At 35.9% G+C, this 22,065-nt stretch overlaps 1 protein-coding gene across 1 annotated transcript; it reads left to right on the top strand.

The window, feature by feature from the left end:
- The first annotated feature begins 15,480 nt into the window (after positions 1–15,480).
- LOC136030701 (serine/threonine-protein phosphatase 6 regulatory ankyrin repeat subunit B-like) lies at positions 15,481–22,014 on the top strand. Its single transcript, XM_065709771.1, has 3 exons — positions 15,481–16,210; positions 16,260–18,014; positions 21,365–22,014. Exons 1-3 carry the CDS (start codon positions 15,481–15,483, stop codon positions 22,012–22,014), a joined length of 3,135 nt encoding a protein of 1,044 aa, XP_065565843.1.
- The last annotated feature ends 51 nt before the right edge of the window (positions 22,015–22,065 follow it).

The raw sequence follows: 22,065 nt of genomic DNA, 5'->3' as shown, positions 1-22,065 counted from the left end.
TTTTGTTATGAAGATGACGTCATTAAAGGTATGTTAAGAAAATCGTTAAAAAACAAATTTTAATTGTAAGAAGATCGTGGGTGGAAAAATGTTTAATTGTAAAATGACCAGGTCCGAGAGGTTCCAGTTCGAACTTTGGCTTTAGAATTAATACAAAAGAAGAAAAAAAAACTAAAAAAGGTAAAGACTACAAAAAAAACTAAAAAGAAATACTAAAAAAACTAAAAAAGCTAAGAAAATAAAAAAATAAAAAAAGAAAAAAACTAAAAAAGAAAAAAAACTAAAAAAACAACAAAAAGGTAAAAACTACAAAAAAAAAACTAATAGAAAAAAAAACTAAAAACTAATAAAAAAACTAAAAAAAAATAAAAACTGAAAAAGAAAAAAGAATAAAAAAAGGAAAAAACGGAAAAATAAAGGAGAAAAAGAAAACTAAAAACTGGGACACAGGGAATTATAAATGACGACCGGGACACTCAAAGATTAATTAAAGACCGGGACACCGGACACAGGGATTATAAATGATGACCGGGACGCTCAAAGAGAAATTACAGACTGGGACACTGGGACACAAATGACGACCGGGATACTGGAAATATAAATGACGACCGGGACACAGGGACACAACTACAAGGGGGATGCCCGGGGCACAGGGGGATATATAAATGAGGCCGGGTTACAGGGAATGTCTGTTTAGCAATCACCAACAACAAAGCTCAAGGGCAATCATTAGAATAATCAGGTATAGATCTGAATACGGATTGTTTTTCCCATGGACAATTTTATGTTGCATGTTCAAGAGTCGATAAACCTGAAAATCTATTTATATGCACAGACAATGGGACATCGAAGAATGTTGTATATTCGCAAGTTTTGAGTAGTTAAAAAATATATATATATATATATATATATATATATAATATATATAATATATATATATATATATATATATATATATATATATATATATATTTATATATATATATATATATATATATATATATATATATATATATATATATATATATATATTATATATATATATATAAATAGATATATATATATATATTATATGAAAGATATATATATATATATATATATATAATATATATATATATATATATATATATATATATATATATATAATATATATATATATATATATATATATTTATCTTTCAATATTCACAGGTGGGACACAGGGACACAACTACAATGGCGCGTAACTAATATGGCGCGTAACGACTTACGCGCGGGGGGCTTGGGGGGCGCGAAGTGCCCCCACCAACTAGGTGTTGGGGTGGCACGAAGCGCCATCCCCAACAGCTATTTTATATATATATATATATATATATATATATATATATATATATATATATATATATATATATATATATATATATACTAGCTGTTGTTGTGGCTTTTTGCCCCACACCTACACCTAGCTGGTGGGGGCGCTTCGCGTCCCCCAAGCTCCCCGCGTGCGCAAGTTGTTAGGCTCCATATTAGTTACACGCCATTGTAGTTGTGTCCCTATGTCCCATCTGTGAATATAAATAGATATATATCTGTTTTTAACTACGTAAAACTTGCGAATATACAACATTCTTCGCTGTCCCATTTTCTGTGCATATAAATAGATTTTCAGATTTACTGACTTTTGAACATGCAACATATAATGGTACATGGGAAAAACAACCCGTATCCAGATCTATACTGCAATTTTCGAATGATTACCCTTGAGCTTTTTTGATGGTGATTGCTTATCAAATATTCCCTGTGCCCCCGGCGTCCCCGTTGTAGTTGTCCCTTTGTCCCAGTCGTCATTTATATTCCCTGTGTTCCGGACGTTATTTGTGTCCCGGTGTCCCAGTCTATAATTTCTCTTTGAGTGTCCCGGTTGTTATTTATATTCCCTATGTCCCAGTGTCCCGGTCTTCATTTGTGTCCCGATCTGTAATTTCTCTTTGAGTGTCCCGGTCGTCATTTATATTCCCTGTGTCCCGGTCGTCATTTGTGTCTCAGTGTCCCGGTCTGTAGAGTCATCTTATAATGACGTCATATAAAAGCCTTATATACTTATAATGACGTCATATGCAAACCCACAAACAAACAAACATGCACAGATACAACTTATTTTTATATATCTACTAGCTGTTGGGGTGACGCTTCGCGCCATCCCAACACCTAGTTGGTGGGGGCGCTTCGCGCACCCAAACCCCCCACGAGGTTAAGTCGTTACGCGCCATATTAGTTACGCGCCATTGTAGTTGTGTCCCTGTGTCCCACCTGTGAATATAGATAAAAGAGAAAATATTTCTTTTTTCGTTATAGATATATGTGTTTTTAACTACGTAAAACTTGCGAATATACAACATTTTTCGATGTCCCATTGTCTTTGCATATAAATAGATTGGCAGGTTTACCGACTCTTGAACATGCAACATAAAATTGTCCATGGGAAAAACAATCCGTATTCAGATCTATACCTCATTATTCTAATGATTGCCCTTGAGCTTTGTTGATGGTGATTGCTAATCGAACTTTCTCTGTGTCCCGGTCGTCATTTATATTCCCAATATCCCGTTCGTCCTTTGTGTCCCAGTGTCCCAGTCTGTAATTTCTCTTTGAGCGTCTCGTTCGTCATTTATATTCCCTGTGTCCCTGTCGTCATTTGTGTCCCGGTGACCCGGTCTGTAATTTATCTTTGAGTGTCCCGGTCGTCATTCATATCTCCCGGTCGCTGTTTGTGTCCCAGTGCCCCAGCCTGTAATTTTCTCTTTGAGTGTCCCAGTCATCATTTATATTCCCTGTGTCCCGGCTTTTAGTTTTCTTTTTCTCCTTTATTTTTCAGTTTTTTTTCCTTTTTTTAGTTTATTTTCTTTTTCAGTTTTTAATTTTTTAAATTTTTTTATTAGTTTTTAGTTTTTTTTTCTTTTTAGTTCTTTTTGTAGTTTTTACCTTTTTTTAGTTTTTTTTTTAGTTTTTAGTTTTTTACCTTTTTGTTTTTTTTAGTTTTTTTAGCTTCTTTTTTTCGTGTTTTCTTTTTAGTTTTTTTTTGTAGTTTTTACCTTTTTTAGTTTTAGGACACCGGGACACAGGGAATATAAATGACGAACGGGACGCTCAAAGAGAAATTACAGACTGGGACACTGGGACACAAATGACGAACGGGATACTGGGAATATAAATGACGACCGGGACACATAGAAAGTTCAATTAGCAATCACCATCAACAAAGCTCAAGGGCAATCATTAGAATAATGAGGTATAGATCTGAATACGGAATGTTTTTCCCATGGACAATTTTATGTTGCATGTTCACGAGTCGGTAAACCTGACAATCTATTTATATGCAAAGACAATGGGGACATCGAAAAATGTTGTATATTCGCAAGTTTTGCGTATTTAAAAACACATATATCTATAACGAAAAGAAAAATTGCGAATATACAACATTCTTCGATGTCCCATTGTCTTTGCATATTAATAGATTGTCAGGTTTGCCAACCTTCGAACAAGCAACGTAAAATTGTCCATGGAAAATCAATCAGTATTAAGATCTATACCACATTTTTCTAATGATTGACCTTGAGCTTTGTTGATGGTGATTGAAAATGCTAATCGAATTGGGAATTGCAATCTTTTAAATTGAATTCAGTTTTTTTATTTTTTAGTTTTAGTTTTTAACGTTTTTTTAGTTTATTTTTTTAGTTTTTTAGCTTTTTTAGTTTTTTTAGTATTTTCTTTTTAGTTTTTTGTAGTTTTTACCTTTTTTAGTTTTTTTTCTTCTTTTGTATTAATGCTAAGGCCAAGGTTCGAATCTGGGTCGCCATTTTTGTCCCAGTGTCCCAGTCTGTAATTTCCCTTTGAGTGTACCGGTCGTCATTTATATTCCCTGTGTCCCGGTGTCCCGGTTGTCATTTGTATCCCGGTGTCCCGGTCTGTATATACATTCGTTTTTGAATTGGTCTTTTTTTAGTTTTTAGTTTTTTACCTTTTTTTAGTTTTTTTAGTTATACCTAATGATTCTAATGATTACCCTTGAGCTATGTTGATGGTGATTGCTAATCGAACATTTCCTGTGTCCCCGTCGTCATTTATATATCCCCCTGTGCCCCCCAGCGTCCCCGTTGTAGTTGTGTCCCTGTGTCCCGGTCGTCATTTGTATCCCGGTGTCCCGGTCTGTATATACATTCGTTTTTGAAATGGTATATGATAAAATAAATTTTTGTATTTTTCCCCTTTTTTTCTTTTTAGTTTTTTTGGTTTTTACTTTTTTTTTTTTAGTTTTTTTAGTTTTTTTTCTTTTTTCTTTTTAGTTTTTATTATTTTTATTTTTTTAAGTTTTGTTTTTCTCCTTTTATTTTTCATTTTTTTTCTTTTTTTTTCTTTTTTAGTTTTTTTTAGTTTTTTAGCTGTTTTAGTTTTTTATTAGTTTTTAGTTTGTTTTTTTTTAAGTTTTTTTGTAGTTTTTACCTTTTTTTAGTTTTTTTTTACTTATGTCCTGGTCGTCATTTATGCTCCCTGTGTCCCAGTCGTCATTTGGGTCCCGGTGCTTTGTTGATGGTGATTGCTAATCGAACATTCCTTGTGTCCCGGTCGCTTTCTCTTTGAGTGTCCCAGTCGTCATTTATATTCCCTATGTGCCGGTGTCCCAATCGTCATTTGTTTCGCGATGTCCCGGTTTGTAATTTCGTCAGTCAAAAACATGACGTCAGTGGACACACAAACATGACGTCACTCGACAGACACGCACACACAGACAACTTATTTTCAAACAGTTCGTGGTAACGAACTGTAGTAAGGAGCGACCCGGCTCAATAGTAACCAAAACTCTAAAAAATTGAATTTTGATATCAATAGCTACATCAAAAGAATTGCATTTTAATGCTGATTTTAAATATATAAGTTTCATCAAGATTAGTATTACCCATCAAAAGTTACGAGCCTGAGAAATTTTGCCTTATTTAGGAAAATAGGGGGAAACACCCCCTATAAGTCGTAGGATCTTAACGAAAATGACACCATCAGATTCAGGGTATCAGAGAACCATACTGTAGAAGTTTCAAGCTCCTATCTACAAAAATGTGGAATTTTGTATTTTTTGCCTGAAGACAAATCACGGGTGCGTGTTTATTTGTTTGTTTTTTGTTTGTTTTTTTTTTTCTTTTCCCCAGGGGTCATCGTATCGACCAAGTGGTCCTATAATGTCGCAAGAGGGCTCATTCTAACGGAATTGAAAAGTTCTAGTGCCCTTTTTAAGTGACCAAAAAAATTGGAGGGCATCTAAGCCCCCTCCCACGCTCATTTTTTTCCCAAATTCAACGGATCAAAATTTTGAGATATCCATTTTGCTCAGCATAGTCGAAAACCATAATAACTATGTCTTTGGGGATGACTTACTCCCCCACAATCCCTGGGGGAGGGGCTGCAAGTTACAAACTTTGACCATTGTTTGCATATAGTAATGGTTATTGGGAAGTGTAGAGACGTTTTCAGGGGGATTTTATTTTGTTTGGGGGTGGGGCTGAGGAGAGGGGGCTATGTTGGAGGATCTTTCCTTGGAGGAATCTGTCATAGGGAAAGAAAAATTCAATGACAAGGGCGCAGGATTCTCTAGCATTACTATAAGAAAACAATGAAAAATAAACATGAAAACGTTTTTTCAAATGAAAGGAAGAAGTAGCATTGAAACTTAAAACGAACAGAGATTATTACGCATATGAGGGGTTCTAAAAATACTTTAGCATAAAGAGCGAGGTATTTAGGAGGAGATAAATACCTTGCTCTTTATGCTAAAGTATTTTTAGTAATTTCAACTATTTATTTTAGGCCTTTCTGATTCAGGGGTCATTCTTAAAGAATTGGGACAAAACTTACGATTTAGTGTAAAGAGCAAGGCATTAACGAGGGTACAAACCCCCTCGTATACATAATAAAAATATAAGGTTATGAAAGTTTGTTACGTAAGTTAATTCTTAAGTTGCGTATATTTTTTACTAATAAAAACGTTCGTTAAAAATTAAAAGTTCTAGTTGCCTTTTTAAGTAACCGAAAAATTGGAGGGCAACTAGGCCTCCTTCTCCACCCCTTATTTCTCAAAATCGTCTGATCAAAACTAAGAGAAAGCCATTTAGCCAAAAAAAGAATTAATATACAAATTTCATTTTAATAGTTTATGTGCGGAGAGCCAAAACCAAACATGCATTAATTCAAAAACGTTCAGAAATTAAATAAAAAAAACTAATTTTTTTAGCTGAAAGTAAGGAGCGACATTAAAACTTAAAACGAACAGAAATTACTCCGTATATGAAATGAGTTGTCCCCTCCGCAATCCCTCGCTCTTTACGCTAAAGTTTGACTCTGCCACAATTCTACTTTTTAAAACAATTTAAAGCTTTAGCGTAAAGAGCGAGGGATTGCGGAGGGGACAACTCATTTCATATACGGAGTAATTTCTGTTCGTTTTAAGTTTTAATGTCGCTCCTTACTTTCAGCTAAAAAAATTAGTTTTTTTTATTTAATTATATATATAGATAGATATATCTATCTCTATTCACAGGTGGGACACAGGGACACAACTACAATGGCGCGTAACTAATATGGCGCTATAACTATATATGGCGCGTAATGTAAAAACTACAAAAAAAAACTAAAAACTAATAAAAAAAACTAAAAAAGCTAAAAAACTTAAAAAAGTAAATAAAAGGAAAAAAAACGAAAAATAAAGGAGAAAAACAAAACTAAAAAAAAATAAAAATAAATAAAAAAAAAACTAAAAAGGTAAAAACTACGAAAAAAAACTAAAATGAAAAAAGAAAAAAACTAAAAAAACTAAAAAACTAAAAAAACTAAAAAACTAAAAAACAAAACTAAAAAAATAAAAATAAAAATAAAAAAAAAATAAAAAAGTAAAAACCAATAAGAAACTAAAAAGAAAAAAGGGGAAAAACACAAAAAATTATTTCATCATATACCAATTCAAAAACGAATGTATATACAGACCGGGACATCGGGACACAAATGACGACCGGGACACGGGGAATATAAATGACGAACGGGACACAGGGACACAACTACAATGGGAACGTCGGGGGCACAGGGGGATATAAAAATGACGACGGTGACACAGGGAATGTTCGATTAGCAATCACCATCAACAAAGCTCAAGGGCAATCATTAGAATCATGAGGTATAACTAAAAAAAAACTAAAAAAAACTAAAAAATTAAAAACTAAAAAAAATCAATTCAAAAACGAATGTATATACAGACCGGGACACCGGGACACAAATGACGACCGGGACACCGGGACACAAGTGCCCCCAACACCTATTTAAGACATTCGTTCACGGAAAAATGCTTAATTGTAAAATGACTGAAGAACCTAAAATGGCAACAGCCAAAGAATCTGCTCAAAGAGTCTATGCCAAAAAACTTGCTGCTGATAGAGAAAGTAAGAAAAGAAAGCGTTCCGAGGAATCACAAGAACAGCAAGAAAACAGGCTTGCGGCTGATAGAGAAAGTAAGAACAGAAAGCGTGCCGAGGAACTACCAGAGCAATGCGAAACCAGACTTGCTGCTAAAAGAGAAAGTGAAAAAAGAAGGCTTGCCGAGGAATCACAAGAACAGCAAGAAAACAGGCTTGTGGCTGATAGAGAAAGTAAGAAAAGAAAGCGTGCCGAGGAATCACAACAACAGCGTGAAATTAGGCTTGCGTCTCAAAGAGAAATAATAACCAGTGGGTTGCTACTTATTCCCCATTATTATCAAAAACATTTAATGCACACATAAACGTTGAATACTGTAACTCCGCAAAGGCAATCAAATACATATGTAAATACGCCAACAAAGGCAGTGACATGGCATTTTTTGGCTTGCAGTCTGAAATCAAAGATATCGACGAAATCGTACAATATCAGGCTGGAAGATACATAAGCAGTAATGAAGCTGTTTGGCAAATTCTTTCATTTCCGATACATGAACGTAGTCCCGCTGTTGTTCACTTAGCGATACATTTACAGAATGGCCAACGTGTTTATTTTTCAGAATCCAACGTGCAACAAAGAGCCCTGAATCCACCAGATACAAAGTTAACTACTTTCTTTTCGCTATGCAAAAATGATTCTTTTGCAAAAAAAACTGCTGTATACTGAAGTGCTTTCGTATTACACATGGAATACTAAAAATAAAGTATTTGAACGTCGAAAACAGTGTAAGTCCGTCGACGGCCAACCTACCATCTTCAAAGATACCACGATAGGAAGACTCTACACCGTTCACCCCAATCAACATGAATCCTTCTTTCTACGCCTGCTTTTGGTGAATATACCCGGTCCGGCGTCCTTTGAGTATTTGAGAACTGTAAACGGTACTATACATGACACTTACCGTAGCGCATGCCAAGCTCTGAATTTATTGGAGAATGACCAACACTGGGATAACTGCATCAATGCCGCGTGCGAAACGTCAACTCCAAGTCAAATTTGTGCATTGTTTGGAATCATTCTAACAACTTGCTCTCCTTCAGGTCCTACAGAGTTATGGGGAAAATATAAATCGAAAACGTCCAAGGATATACTCCCTCGAAAACGGTTAGAGACGTCAGATATGACTTTTGATTTTACATCAGAAATTTATAACTACACTTTAGTTATTATAGAAGAATTGTGCGTATGTATGGCAAACACACTTCTTCAGGATTTGGGAATGCCTTCACCTAATCGTACCGCTGCTGTTTCGACATGTGTAGGATTGGATCGTGAAAAAAGTTACAGTACGAGTGATCTATTGTCGTACATACAAAATAACATTTCCAAGTTAACGTCGGAACAAAATGACATTTGAGATACGATAATGCATTGTGTCGATAACAGCGATGGAGAAATTTTCTTTTTGGATGTGCCAGGAGGTACTGGTAAAACGTTTCTGATAAAACTGATTCTGGCATTGTGGGATATTTCAGGTAAACATTACCTATAATACCTAGATCAACCCCTGCAGACGAAATGAATGCTTGCCTGAAAAATTCTAATTTATGGGCACACGTAAAAACATTAAAATTAACTACAAATATGCGTGTCCGATTGCAAAATGATGACTCTGGTCAAACATTTTCAGATCAATTGCTGGCAATTGAAAACGGAAAGCTCCCAGTAGACTCAATTTCAGGACGTATACAACTACCTGCTGATTTCTGTAATTTAGTGACGTCCAAAAATGAATTGATTGAAAAAGTATTTCCAAATATTCTAAACAATTATAAAAATAATAAATAGCTAAGTGAAAGAGCGATTCTTGCATCCGAAAATATAGACGTCCACGAAATCAACAATACTGTTTTAACCAAGATTCGAGACCAGGCAGTCCTTTACAAGTCGGTCGACACAGTTTTGGAACCAAATGAGGCGGTTAATTATCCATCTGAATTTTTAAATTCCATGGATCTTTCAGGGTTTCCACCACACGTGCTACAACTAAAAATAGGCGTACCAATAATACTGTAAAGAAATAACAACCCACCAAAGCTTTGCAATAGCACGCGACTCGCCGTAAAAAAAAAACAATGGAAAACGTAATAAAGGCCACAATCTTGACAGGGCCTTTTGAGGGTGAGGCTGATCTTATTCCTCGCATTCCCATGATTCCAATGGATCTGCCTTTTCAATTTAAAAGATTGCAATTCCCAATTCGATTAGCATTTTCAATCACCATCAACAAAGCTCAAGGTCAATCATTAGAAAAATGTGGTATAGATCTTAATACTGATTGATTTTCCATGGACAATTTTACGTTGCTTGTTCGAAGGTTGGCAAACCTGACAATCTATTAATATGCAAAGACAATGGGACATCGAAGAATGTTGTATATTCGCAATTTTTCTTTTCGTTATAGATATATGTGTTTTTAACTACGCAAAACTTGCGAATATACAACATTTTTCGATGTCCCATTGTCTTTGCATATAAATAGATTGTCAGGTTTACCGACTCGTGAACATGCAACATAAAATTGTCCATGGGAAAAACATTCCGTATTCAGATCTATACCTCATTATTCTAATGATTGCCCTTGAGCTTTGTTGATGGTGATTGCTAATCGAACTTTCTATGTGTCCCGGTCGTCATTTATATTCCCAGTATCCCGTTCGTCATTTGTGTCCCAGTGTCCCAGTCTGTAATTTCTCTTTGAGCGTCCCGTTCGTCATTTATATTCCCTGTGTCCCGGTGTCCTAAAAACTAAAAAAGGTAAAAACTACAAAAAAAACTAAAAAGAAAACACGAAAAAAAGAAGCTAAAAAACTAAAAAAAAACAAAAAGGTAAAAAACTAAAAACTAAAAAAAAAACTAAAAAAAGGTAAAAACTACAAAAAGAACTAAAAAGAAAAAAAAAACTAAAACTAATAAAAAAATTTAAAAAATTAAAAACTGAAAAAGAAAATAAACTAAAAAAAGGAAAAAAAAACTGAAAAATAAAGGAGAAAAAGAAAACTAAAAGCCGGGACACAGGGAATATAAATGATGACTGGGACACTCAAAGAGAAATTACAGGCTGGGGCACTGGGACACAAACAGCGACCGGGAGATATGAATGACGACCGGGACACTCAAAGATAAATTACAGACCGGGTCACCGGGACACAAATGACGACAGGGACACAGGGAATATAAATGACGAACGAGACGCTCAAAGAGAAATTACAGACTGGGACACTGGGACACAAAGGACGAACGGGATATTGGGAATATAAATGACGACCGGGACACAGAGAAAGTTCGATTAGCAATCACCATCAACAAAGCTCAAGGGCAATCATTAGAATAATGAGGTATAGATCTGAATACAGATTGTTTTTCCCATGGACAATTTTATGTTGCATGTTCAAGAGTCGGTAAACCTGCCAATCTATTTATATGCAAAGACAATGGGACATCGGAAAATGTTGTATATTCGCAAGTTTTACGTAGTTAAAAACACATATATCTATAACGAAAAAAGAAATATTTTCCCTTTTATCTATATTCACAGGTGGGACACAGGGACACAACTACAATGGCGCGTAACTAATATGGCGCGTAACGACTTAACCTCGTGGGGGGTTTGGGTGCGCGAAGCGCCCCCACCAACTAGGTGTTGGGATGGCGCGAAGCGTCACCCCAACAGCTAGTAGATATATAAAAATAAGTTGTATCTGTGCATGTTTGTTTGTTTGTGGGTTTGCATATGACGTCATTATAAGTATATAAGGCTTTTATATGACGTCATTATAAGATGACTCTACAGACCGGGACACTGAGACACAAATGATGACCGGGACACAGGGAATATAAATGACGACCGGGACACTCAAAGAGAAATTACAGATCGGGACACAAATGAAGACCGGGACACCGGGACAGAGGGAATATAAATAACAACCGGGACACTCAAAGAGAAATTATAGACTGGGACACCGGGACACAAATAACGTCCGGAACACAGGGAATATAAATGACGACTGGGACAAAGGGACAACTACAACGGGGACGCCGGGGGCACAGGGAATATTTGATAAGCAATCACCATCAAAAAAGCTCAAGGGCAATCATTCGAAAAATGCGGTATAGATCTGGATACGGATTGTTTTTTCCATGTACCATTATATGTTGCATGTTCAAAAGTCAGTAAATCTGAAAATCTATTTATATGCACAGACAATGGGACAGCGAAGAATGTTGTATATTCGCAAGTTTTACGTAGTTAAAAACAGATATATATCTATTTATATTCACAGATGGGACATAGGGACACAACTACAATGGCGTATAACTAATATGGAGCCTAACAACTTGCGTGCGCGGGGAGCTTGGGGGACGCGAAGCGCCCCCACCAGCTAGGTGTAGGTGTGGGGCAAAAAGCCACAACAACAGCTAGTATATATATATATATATATATATATATATATATATATATATATATATATATATATATATAAAATAGCTGTTGGGGGATGGCGCTTCGTGCCACCCCAACACCTAGTTGGTGGGGGCGCTTCGCGCCCCCCCCCAAGCCCCCCGCGCGTAAGTCGTTACGCGCCATATTAGTTACGCGCCATTGTAGTTGTGTCCCTGTGTCCCACCTGTGAATATAGAAAGATATATATATATATATATATATATATATATATATATATATATATATATATATATATATATATATATATATATATTTTTTAACTACTCAAAACTTGCGAATATACAACATTCTTCGATGTCCCATTGTCTGTGCATATAAATAGATTTTCAGGTTTATCGACTCTTGAACATGCAACATAAAATTGTCCATGGGAAAAACAATCCGTATTCAGATCTATACCTGATTATTCTAATGATTGCCCTTGAGCTTTGTTGATGGTGATTGCTAAACAAACATTCCCTGTAACCCGGCCTAATTTATATTTCCCCCTGTGCCCTGGGCATCCCCCTTGTAGTTGTGTCCCTGTGTCCCGGTCGTCATTTATATTTCCAGTATCCCGGTCGTCATTTGTGTCCCAGTGTCCCAGTCTGTAATTTCTCTTTGAGCGTCCCGGTCATCATTTATAATCCCTGTGTCCCGGTGTCCCGGTCTTTAATTAATCTTTGAGTGTCCCGGTCGTCATTTATAATTCCCTGTGTCCCAGTTTTTAGTTTTCTTTTTCTCCTTTATTTTTCCGTTTTTTCCTTTTTTTATTCTTTTTTCTTTTTCAGTTTTTATTTTTTTTTTAGTTTTTTTATTAGTTTTTAGTTTTTTTTTTCTATTTAGTTTTTTTTGTAGTTTTTACCTTTTTGTTGTTTTTTTTAGTTTTTTTTCTTTTTTAGTTTTTTTCTTTTTTTATTTTTTTTATTTTCTTAGCTTTTTTAGTTTTTTTAGTATTTCTTTTTAGTTTTTTTTGTAGTCTTTACCTTTTTTAGTTTTTTTTTCTTCTTTTGTATTAATTCTAAAGCCAAGGTTCGAACCTGGAACCTCTCGGACCTGGTCATTTTACAATTAAACATTTTTCCGCCCACGATCTTCTTACAATTAAAATTTGTTTTTTAACGATTTTCTTAACATACCTTTAATGACGTCATCTTCATAACAAACACGACGACAACTAACTTCATAACGACATGATGACTCGACAGACATAACACACATACAACTTATTTTTATATATATAGATGTCCCGGTGTCCCGGTCGTCATTTGTGTCCCGATGTCCCGGTCTGTAATTTCGTCAGTCGACAAACATGACGTTAGTCAACACGCAAACATGACGTCACTCGACACAAACACAGACAACTTATTTATATCTATATATATAGATGTACTGTCTGTCTGTTACACTATCTATATTACACTATCTATAAAAATGTAGTGTCTGTCTGTTACACTATCTATATTACACTATCTATAAAAATGTAGTGTCTGTCCGTCTGTTACAAGACCGGAAAAAAACGGAAAAAAATAGCAAAAAATACAAGAAAACTAAAAAAGGAAAAAAACTAAAAAAAACCATCTTCCATAAAAACAGGAAAGAATAACGGAAAAAACAGAAAAAGATAAAAGAGTACTAAAAATAAGAAAAAACTAAAAAGAAAAAAACTAAAAAATCAAATTAAAAAAAAGAAAAAACAAAAAGAAAAAATTAAAAACTAAAAAAAAAGATAAAACTAAGAAAGGAGAAAAAATAAAAGAAGAAAAAGAAAACTAAAAAATCAAAAAAATAGAAAAAATAAAAAAAGGAAAAACTAAAAAAATCTAAAAAGAAAAAAATTGAAAACTAAACAAACTAAAAAAATAAAAAAGGAGAAAAAACTAAACAAGAATACAAATTAAACAAACAAGAAACTAAAAATAAGAAAAAAGAAAAAAAAACTAAAATAAAAGAAAAACAAAAAAACATAGAAAACTAGAAAAAGGAAAAACCTAAAAAAGAAAAAAAATTAAAAAAAGAAAAACAAAAAAAATAAAAAAAACTAAGAAAGGAGAAAAAATAAAAATAAAAGAAGAAAAAGAAAACTAAAAAATCAAAAAAATAAAAAAAATAAAAAAAGTAAAAACTAAAAAAAACTAAAAAGAAAAAAATTGAAAACTAAACAAACTAAAAAAATAAAAAAGGAGAAAAAAACACAGGGAATATAAATGACGACCAGGACACAGGGACACAACTACAACAGGGACGCCGAGGGGCACAGGGGGATATTTAAACATATATAAACGGGGGGACACAGGAAATGCTCGATTAGCAATCACCATCAACAAAGCTCAAGGGCAATAATTAGAATAATGAGGTATAGATCTGAATACAGATTGTTTTTCCCGTAGACAATATATCTTGCATGTTCAAGAGTCGGTAAACCTGACAATCTATTTATATGCACAGACAATGGGACAGCCAAGAATGTTGAATATTCGCAAGTTTTACGTAGTTAAAAACACACACATATATATATATATATATATATATATATATATATATATATATATATATATATATATATATATATATATATATATATATATATATATATATATATATATATATATATATATATATATATTCACAGGTTAGATACAGGGACACAACTATAATGGCGCGTAACTAATATGGTGCGTAACGACTTATGCACGTGGGGGGGCTTGGAGGAGTTGTTTAGACTGAGAGATGCTGTTGAAAAAGTTTTAAGACAAAAACAGTACGGTTCTAGAAAAGGGCAATCAACCTCCCCCCACCACGGCATTTTCTCTCAAATGCTTCCCATCAAAATTTTGAGATGAGAATTTTGTTAAAAATAGTCTGAATGTCAAATAACTATGGTTTAGGGTTTGATTACCCCTCCTCAGCCTGGGCTATAAGTTATACTAGTTGTCCATTGTTAATACATGGGGTATTTGATAGAAGGGGTGGTCATACAAACTTTGTAGGAGGCTCATTCGATTCAAAATTGAAATTTAGGGTGCTCTTTTTAAAAGTTGAGTGTTCAGACGGTAATCAGTACCCACTCCCCTCTTCGTCCCCTTTTTTCACTTAATACATTTGATCAAAATTTTGCCATATTGCCTTATAGAACCAAGCTTGGTTTGGCTCGACTCCTAAAGTGCTTATATCTATAATGTGGTGTTTTATTTCCGTAGAAAAAAAACATTGTAGTTCTTAGTTTAGGACCACCAAATTTATTACTTAAATTGCAAAAATATTTATGGTGTCTGAGTAATAATTTTAATTTTTGAATTAAATATTGAAAAACACCTGAAAATAATAAATTAATTTTATATTAAAGAACGAACTACAGCCATTAGTGCCAAATTGAATCACAATGAAGCTAATTTTCATAAGAAGTATCGAAGAGTGTGGAAATGAGTTTCTTTTGCCCGATTTGTTTAAATGAACTGAAGGATCCTCTTATGATTTCAGAATGTAAGCACGTATTTTGTGGTTATTGCATTAAGTAATGGCTACAAGTAAACGCCTCATGTCCAATGGATCGAAATGCTGTAGTTATCAAAGATTTGTCTACTTTATATTCATACAGTGACGAGAGACCAACATCACCAATAATTGAAAATCTCTTAGAAAGCAATGGAATTTATTTTCACCCCAATCGAATTTGGAACAGGAGCTGCTCCTCTGGAAAACCAGCAAAATGTACAGCCTTACATTGTGCTGCTAGAAAAGGCAATTTGGAGATTTGTCAACTACTAGTTTCAAAAGGTGCCACTGTAGATGCCTTAGATTCGGACAATAGGACAGCCTTATATGACGCTGTGATTGAGAATCAAATACACGTGATTGAATATCTATTAGAGAAAGGGACCAACCCAAATGCAAAGGATCATAGGCGCCTAACAGTCCTACATGGTGCTGCTTTCAAAGGCAATTTGGAGATTTGTGAACTACTAGTTTCAAAAGGTGCCATTATACATGCCTTAGATTCGGAAAATAGGACAGCCTTACATTTGGCTGCTTCAGAAGGCGATTTGGAGATTTGTCAACTACTAGTTTCAAAAGGTGCCATTATAGATGCCTTAGATTCGGACAATAACACAGCCTTATTTTACGCTGTTCCAATGAATCAAATTCACGTGATTGAATATCTATTAGAGAAAGGGGCCAACTCAAATACAAAGAATCATAAGTGCGCAACAGTCTTACATTGTGCTGCTTTCACAGGCAATTTGGAGATTTGTGAACAACTAATCAGCACCGCCGGTACGGACTGTAAAAGTCTAATGCCGTATCCTTTACCTTTTACCTTTAGTTTCAAAAGGTGCCATTATAGACGCCTTAGATTCGGACAATAGGACAGCTTTACATTTTGCTGCTTCGAAAGGCAATTTGGAGATTTGTCAACTACTAGTTTCAAAAGGTGCCATTATAGATGCCTTAGATTCGGAAAATAGCACAGCCTTACATTTTGCTGTTTCGGAAGGCAATTTGGAGATTTGTCAACTACTAGTTTCAAAAGGTGCCATTATAGACGCCTTAGATTCAGACAATAGGACAGCTTTACATTTTGCTGCTTTGAAAGGCAATTTGGAGATTTGTCAACTACTAGTTTCAAAAGGTGCCATTATAGATGCCTTAGATTCGGAAAATTGGACAGCTTTGTTTTACGCAGTGGCCATGAACCAGCTACACGTGATTGAATATCTATTAGAGAAAGGGGCCAACCCAAATGCAAAGAATAATAAGTGCGTAACAGTCTTACATTTTGCTACTTTGACAGGCAATTTGGAGATTTGTGAACTACTAGTTTCAAAAGGTGCCATTATAGATGCCTTAGATTCGGAAAATAGGACAGCCTTATATGACGCTGTGATTGGGAATCAAATACGCGTGATTGAATATCTATTAGAGAAAGGGGCCAACCCAAATGCAAAAGATCATAAGCGCCTAACAGTCTTACATGGCGCTGCTTTCAAAGGCAATTTGGAGATTTGTGAACTACTAGTTTCAAAAGGTGCCATTATAGATGCCTTAGATTCGGAAAATAGGACAGCCTTACATTTTGCTGCTTCGGAAGGCAATTTGGAGATTTGTCAACTACTAGTTTCAAAAGGTGCCATTATAAATGCCTTAGATTCGGAAAATAGGACAGCCTTACATTTTGCTGCTTTGGAAGGCAATTTGGAGATTTTTCAACTGCTAGTTTTAAAGGGTGCCACTGTAGATGCCGTAGATTCGGATAATAGGACAGCCTTACATCTTGCTGCTTGGAAAGGCAATTTGGAGATTTGTCAACTACTAGTTTCAAAGGGTGCCAAAATAAATATCTTAGATTCGAAAAATAAAACAGCCTTACATTTTGCTGCTTGGAAAGGCAATTTGGAGATTTGTCAACTACTAGTTTCAAAAGGTGCCACTGTAGATGCCTTAGATTCAGACAATATGACAGCCTTACATGATGCTGTGGGAGAGAATCAAATGCAAGTGATTGAATATCTATTGGAAAAAGGGGCCAACCCAAATACAAAGAATCATAAGGGCGTAACAATTTTACATGATGCTGCTTTCATAGGCAATTTGAAGATTTGTGAACTACTACTTTCAAAATGTGCCATTATAGATGCCTTAGATTCGGAAAATAGGACAGCCTTACATTTTGCTGCTTCGGAAGGCAATTTGGAGATTTGTCAACTACTAGTTTCAAAGGGTGCCAAAATAGATGTCTTAGATTCGAAAAATAAAACAGCCTTACATTTTGCTGCATGGAAAGGCAATTTGGAGATTTGTCAACTACTAGTTTCAAAAGGTGCCGCTGTAGATGCCTTAGATTCAGACAATATGACAGCCTTACATGATGCTGTAGAAGAGAATCAAATGCACGTGATTGAATATCTATTGGAAAAAGGGGCCAACCCAAATACAAAGAATCATAAGGGCGTAACAATTTTACATGATGCTGCTTTCATAGGCAATTTGAAGATTTGTGATCTACTACTTTCAAAAGGTGCCATTATAGATGCCTTAGATTCGGAAAATAAGACAGCCTTACATTTTGCTGCTTCGGAAGGCAATTTGGAGATTTGTCAACTACTAGTTTCAAAGGGTGCCGCTCTAGATGCCTTAGATTCAGATAATAACACATCCTTATTTTGCTAATTTTTAGAGAATGAAATACACGTGATTGAATATCTATTAGAGAGAGGGGCCAACCCAAATAACAAGAATCATAAGTGCGTAACAGTCTTACATGTTGCTGCTTTAAAAGGCAATTTGGAGATTTGTGAACTACTAGTTTCAAAAGGTGCCATAATAGATGCCTTAGATTCGGAAAATAGGACACCCTTACATTTTGCTGCTTCGGAAGGCAATTTGGAGATTTGTCAACTACTAGTTTCAAAAGGTGCCATTATAGATGCCTAAGATTCGGACAATAACACAGCCTTATTTTACGCAGTTTCAATGAATCAAATACAAGTGATTGAATATCTATTAGAGAAAGGGGCCATCCCAAATACAAAGAGTCATAAGTAACAGTCTTACATGGTGCTGCTTTCAAAGGCAATTTGTAGATTTGTGAACTACTAGTTTCAAAAGGTGCCATTATAGATGCCTTAGATTCGGACAATAACACAGCCTTATTTTAAGCAGTTTCAGAGAATCAAATACACGTGATTGAATATCTATTAGAGAAAGGGGCCAAACCAAATAACAAGAATCATAAGTGCGTAACAGTCTTACATTTTGCTGCTTTGAAAGGCAATTTGGAGATTTGTCAACTGCTAGACAGCCTTACATTTGGCTGCTTGGGAAGGCAATTTGGAGATTTGTCAACCACTAGTTTCAAAAGGTGCCATTATAGATGCCTTAGATTCGGACAATAGCACAGCCTTATTTTACGCAGTTTCAATGAATCAAATTCATGTGATTGAATATCTATTAGAGCAGTGGTTCCCAACCTTTTTCGGTCTGCGTACCCCTAGTCAAGGCCCAAAAAGTTTGCGTACCCCTTTCTTGAGAATCGTTGTTTTACTTTTTTCTTAACTAAAATCAGATTTTCAAAAACACGAGATTTATTGTCCAATATGACGGTGCTTAAATGTACGTACAAAATCAATGAGAAACTTGAGGCTGCTTTTTTTCTAAAATATTATCAAATCTTGGCTCGATGTCACTAACGGCAATCATAAGGTCATTTTGTACACTCAGTCTGTTTCTGTGTTTGGTTTTGATCAATGACATTGCCGAAAATGACACTTCACAAAGGTAAGTGGATCCGAATGGTAACAAAGCAGACATGGCGATTTCACTTAGTTCCTTGTATTCTCCTTTCACCTCCAGCCAAAACTGGGAAACAGTTACATTTTGGAATTTCAAATCTAAGGCGCGATCACTGGCAAGTTCGATCAGATTCTCTGTAAGCTTGTCACTAAGACCGGAGCTTGAGGTCACGTCTTCAACAAATGGATTTTGGATCCAATCCTGCGTTCTATCTTGGTTCATAATCGATGGGAAATATGACACAAGTTCATCTCGCAATTTTGTCAGATGCTCCCGAATACAATCACAGATTGTGTTGAGGTTATTAATTTCACTATCGTCCGCAAACTTGTCAAGGGTCGGGAAGACACTAACGCTGTTTCTTTGAACCTTTTTAAGCCAGAACTCCAATTTCTTGATGAAAGCACACATCTTCGAATTCAGGGAGAGTTCGTCCGTCCGGAAACCTTGCATTGACAGATTCAAGTCATTCAGTTTGTCGAAAATATCCGCAAGATAGGCCAGCCTGCAGACCCAGTCCTGGTTTTCAAAAAGTGAACTGAATGCAGATTTTTGCTCCAGAAGAAACATATGAACTTCTTGTCGAAGCTCGAAAAGTCTGTTTAAAATCTTCCCACGAGACAACCAGCGAAGTTCTGTGTGCAGAAGTAAATGTTGATGTTCTGAACCCATCTCTTGGCACAGCAACTTGAACATTCTTGAGTTCAGTGGTCGGGCTTTGATGAGGTTTATCACTTTTACAGCCTCGTTGAGGTTCTCGTGCAGATGTGCGTTCATCCTTTTCGATGCAAGAGCTTGCCTGTGAATGATGCAGTGCAACAACTTCACCTTTGGATTTTTCTTCCTTATCCAGGCCATGAGCCCATTATTCTTTCCTGTTAGGGTGGCAGCTCCATCACTGCAAACTGATAGACATCAGTCCCACAAGATGCCCCCTTCTGCGAAGAATTTGTCAATCACCTTGAATAGTTCTTCTCCTGTTGTTCTTGACTGTAGGTTTTGACGAAACAGAATATTTTCTCTTATGTCAGAACAATCTTGATATCGAACAAAGACGATCACCTGGGCTTCACCTGACACATCCGTGCTTTCGTCAAGCTGTAACGCAAACATCTTCGTCAACTTTATTTGCTCAATAACCTGCATGACAATATTGCTTGCAATGTCTTCTATCCTTCTTGAAATGGTATTGTTCGACACAGGTATAGACTGAAGGGCAGTAGCAGTTTTCGTGTCAAACATTATTTCACTGACTTTCACTAGTGCTGGTAATATCAGACATTCGGCGATGGTGTGCGGTTTTTTCTGTTTCGCAACTAAATATGAAACACCATACGAAGCCCGGAGAGCCTTTGAAGAAACTGATGCCACTTTTACAATTTCCAAACAGTTACTAGCGAATGCTTCTTGTTTACGCTTGAAAAACTCTATGGGCTTACCGACATGAGAAGGATGCACAGTACTGAGATGCCGGTTCATATGCGCAGGTTTCATGGAACTGTTGGCCAAGACTTGACCACAAAGAACGCACTGTGCATTCACTGGATCAGACTTTGTCGCACTAAATCCGAGCCCTAGGTATTCTGACAAATATCGACGCACTTTGACCGATGATTCGTCATATTTCTTCTTCTTAGGTGCAGGTTCAGAGTTTTGGGTACCATCATTCGGCTTCTTGTTATTCCTGATCAGGAATCTATCCATCTTTGTTTGCAACCACAATTCACGAACTTCGTGTTTCAACAGATGAAAAGATACTGAACCCGCTGAGTTTAAATCGAGACCTTACGGCTATGGAGAAAAATTAGCGGGTTACTGAAAGCGAAAGTTTTGAAAATGAGTCTGAAATTACCTACAATGGGTTATGTTATCTGATTTTGAGGGAAATGTTGGAACTGAGTCAGAAACAAGTTTTAAAGATGTAGACTAAATTAATTTTGGGACCTTCGCGTACCCCCTGCGAGGGTTTCGCGTACCCCCTGGGGTACGCGTACCACCGGTTGGGAACCAACTCAAATACAAAGAATCATAAGTGCGCAACAGTCTTACATGGTGCTGCACAACTAGTTTCAAAAGGAGCCATTATAGATGCCTTATATTCGGAAAATAGGACAGCCTTACATTTTGTTGCTTCGGAAGGCAATTTGGAGATCTGTCAACTACTAGTTTCAAAAGGTGCCATTATAGATGCCTTAGATTTGGACAATAGAACAGCCTTATATTTTGCTGCTTTGGAAGTCAATTTCGAGATTTGTCAACTACTAGTTTCAAAGGATGCCACTGTAGATGCCTTAAATTCTGACAATTGGACAGCCTTGTTTTATGCAGTGGCCATGAATCAGCTATACGTGATTGAATATCTATTAGAGAAAGGGGCCGACCCAAATGCAAAGGATCCTAAGTGTGTAACAGTTTTACAGTTTGCTGCTGTCGAAGGCAATTGGGAGATTTGTCAACTGCTAGTTTCAAAGGGTGCCACTGTAGATGCCTTAGATTCGGACAATAGGACAACCTTTTATGACGCTATGATTGAGAATAAAATACACGTGATTGAATATCTATTAGAAAAAGGGGCCAACCCAAATGCAAAGAATAATAAGTGCGTAACAGTCTTACATTTTGCTACTTTGAAAGGCAATTTGGAGATTTGTGAACTACTAGTTTCAAAAGGTGCCACTGTAGATACCTTAGATTCGGAAAATATAACAGCGTTACATCTTGCTGCTCGGAAAGGCAATTTGGAGATTTGTCAACTACTAGTTTCAAAGGGTGCCAAAATAGATGTTTAGATTCGAAAAATAAAACAGCCTTACATTTTGCTGCTCGGAAAGGCAATTTGG

The sequence above is a fragment of the Artemia franciscana genome, chromosome 8, assembly GCF_032884065.1.
Source record: "Artemia franciscana chromosome 8, ASM3288406v1, whole genome shotgun sequence".
In the NCBI taxonomy this organism is placed as follows: domain Eukaryota; kingdom Metazoa; phylum Arthropoda; class Branchiopoda; order Anostraca; family Artemiidae; genus Artemia; species Artemia franciscana.
The sequence above is the reverse complement of the archived record's forward strand: the minus strand, read 5'-3'. Positions and strand labels throughout refer to the sequence as shown.

Excerpts from the sequence above, each read along its gene's own strand:
- LOC136030701 (XM_065709771.1), top strand. The coding sequence starts at position 15,481 with ATGGATCGAAATGCTGTAGTTATCAAAGATTTGTCTACTTTATATTCA. Across the intron at positions 16,211-16,259 it reads ACAACTAATCAGCACCGCCG|TTTCAAAAGGTGCCATTATA; the intron begins GTACGGACTGTA and ends TTTTACCTTTAG. Across the intron at positions 18,015-21,364 it reads ACATTTTGCTGCTTCGGAAG|GCAATTTGGAGATCTGTCAA; the intron begins GCAATTTGGAGA and ends TTGCTTCGGAAG.